This window comes from Brassica oleracea, chromosome C9 (genome assembly GCF_000695525.1).
Source record: "Brassica oleracea var. oleracea cultivar TO1000 chromosome C9, BOL, whole genome shotgun sequence".
Lineage (NCBI taxonomy): Eukaryota > Viridiplantae > Streptophyta > Magnoliopsida > Brassicales > Brassicaceae > Brassica > Brassica oleracea.
Window position 1 is genome coordinate 27,626,723 of NC_027756.1, and position 1,042 is coordinate 27,627,764.

At 50.5% G+C, this 1,042-nt stretch overlaps 1 protein-coding gene across 1 annotated transcript; it reads left to right on the forward strand.

The window, feature by feature from the left end:
• The first annotated feature begins 10 nt into the window (after positions 1–10).
• On the forward strand, positions 11–997 carry LOC106314703. Its single transcript, XM_013752534.1, has one exon. The coding sequence runs from the start codon at positions 11–13 to the stop codon at positions 995–997; it is 987 nt and encodes a 328-aa protein (XP_013607988.1).
• The last annotated feature ends 45 nt before the right edge of the window (positions 998–1,042 follow it).

Sequence of the window (1,042 nt, forward strand, 5' to 3'; positions counted from 1 at the left end):
GAATGTCATCATGGGAGGCTCCCCTCCTAGCGGAGACACTGTCCGTTCTGTAAAAGATTATCGTCGACAGGTCGCGATTTCCCAGAAGTGGCCGACTAAACCGACAAGTCATCTTCCGATAACCTTCTCACCGGACGACGCTGAAGGAGTTCACGCTCCCCATAATGATCCTCTTCTCGTCGTCCTTGGAATTGGAGAGTATGATGTCACAAAGATCCTCATTGACACCGGAAGTTCCGTCGACCTCATCTTCCGAGGAACTCTACAGATGATGGGAGTTTATCTTGACGAAATAAAAGCGTCTTCCAGGACATTAACCGGATTCAATGGATCCTCAGAAACTATCTTGGGAACAATCCGCCTCCCGGTACGCGCGTGTGGCGTTACTCGAATGGATAAGTTTGCCGTTGTAAGCACAAAAGCTCCTTATCACGCTATACTCGGCACCCCTTGGCTACACTCGATGCAAGCCATTCCTTCCACCTACCACCAGTGCGTCAAGTTCCCTGGTACGGACGGAAAGATAAAGACGCTGCGAGGGGATCAAAAGGCCGCTAGGGATCTCCTAGTCGCCACAGTCAAACTCCAACGGTCATCTCTACCTGTTAATTCTGTTTCTCCCCCAACCTCAAAGGTCCGTTCCCAGGAAAGCGAGATTCTCGAGTTACCTATTGACGACGCCGATCAAAGTCGAACCGTAAGGGTTGGTGCATACCTTTCTGAGGAAATGCAGCAGTCAATTCTGAACTTCCTCAGGAAGAACGTGTCTACATTCGCTTGGTCTATGGCAGACATGAAAGGCATTGACCCGACTATAACAACTCACGAGCTAAACATCGACCCGACATTCAAACCTATCCGCCAGAAGAGACGTAAGCTCGGCCCTGACAGGTCGAAGTCCGTAAACGAAGAAGTTGACAAGCTACTCGGCGCAGGTTCGATCGCTGAGGTCCGCTACCCCGAATGGTTGGTGGTTGGCAAATCCGATAGTCGTTAAAAAGAAAAATGGCAAGTGGCGCGTCTGCGTCGACTTCACCGATCT

Bases quoted from the DNA above. Each gene is read 5' to 3' on its own strand.
- LOC106314703 (XM_013752534.1), top strand. From the start codon at position 11: ATGGGAGGCTCCCCTCCTAGCGGAGACACTGTCCGTTCTGTAAAAGAT.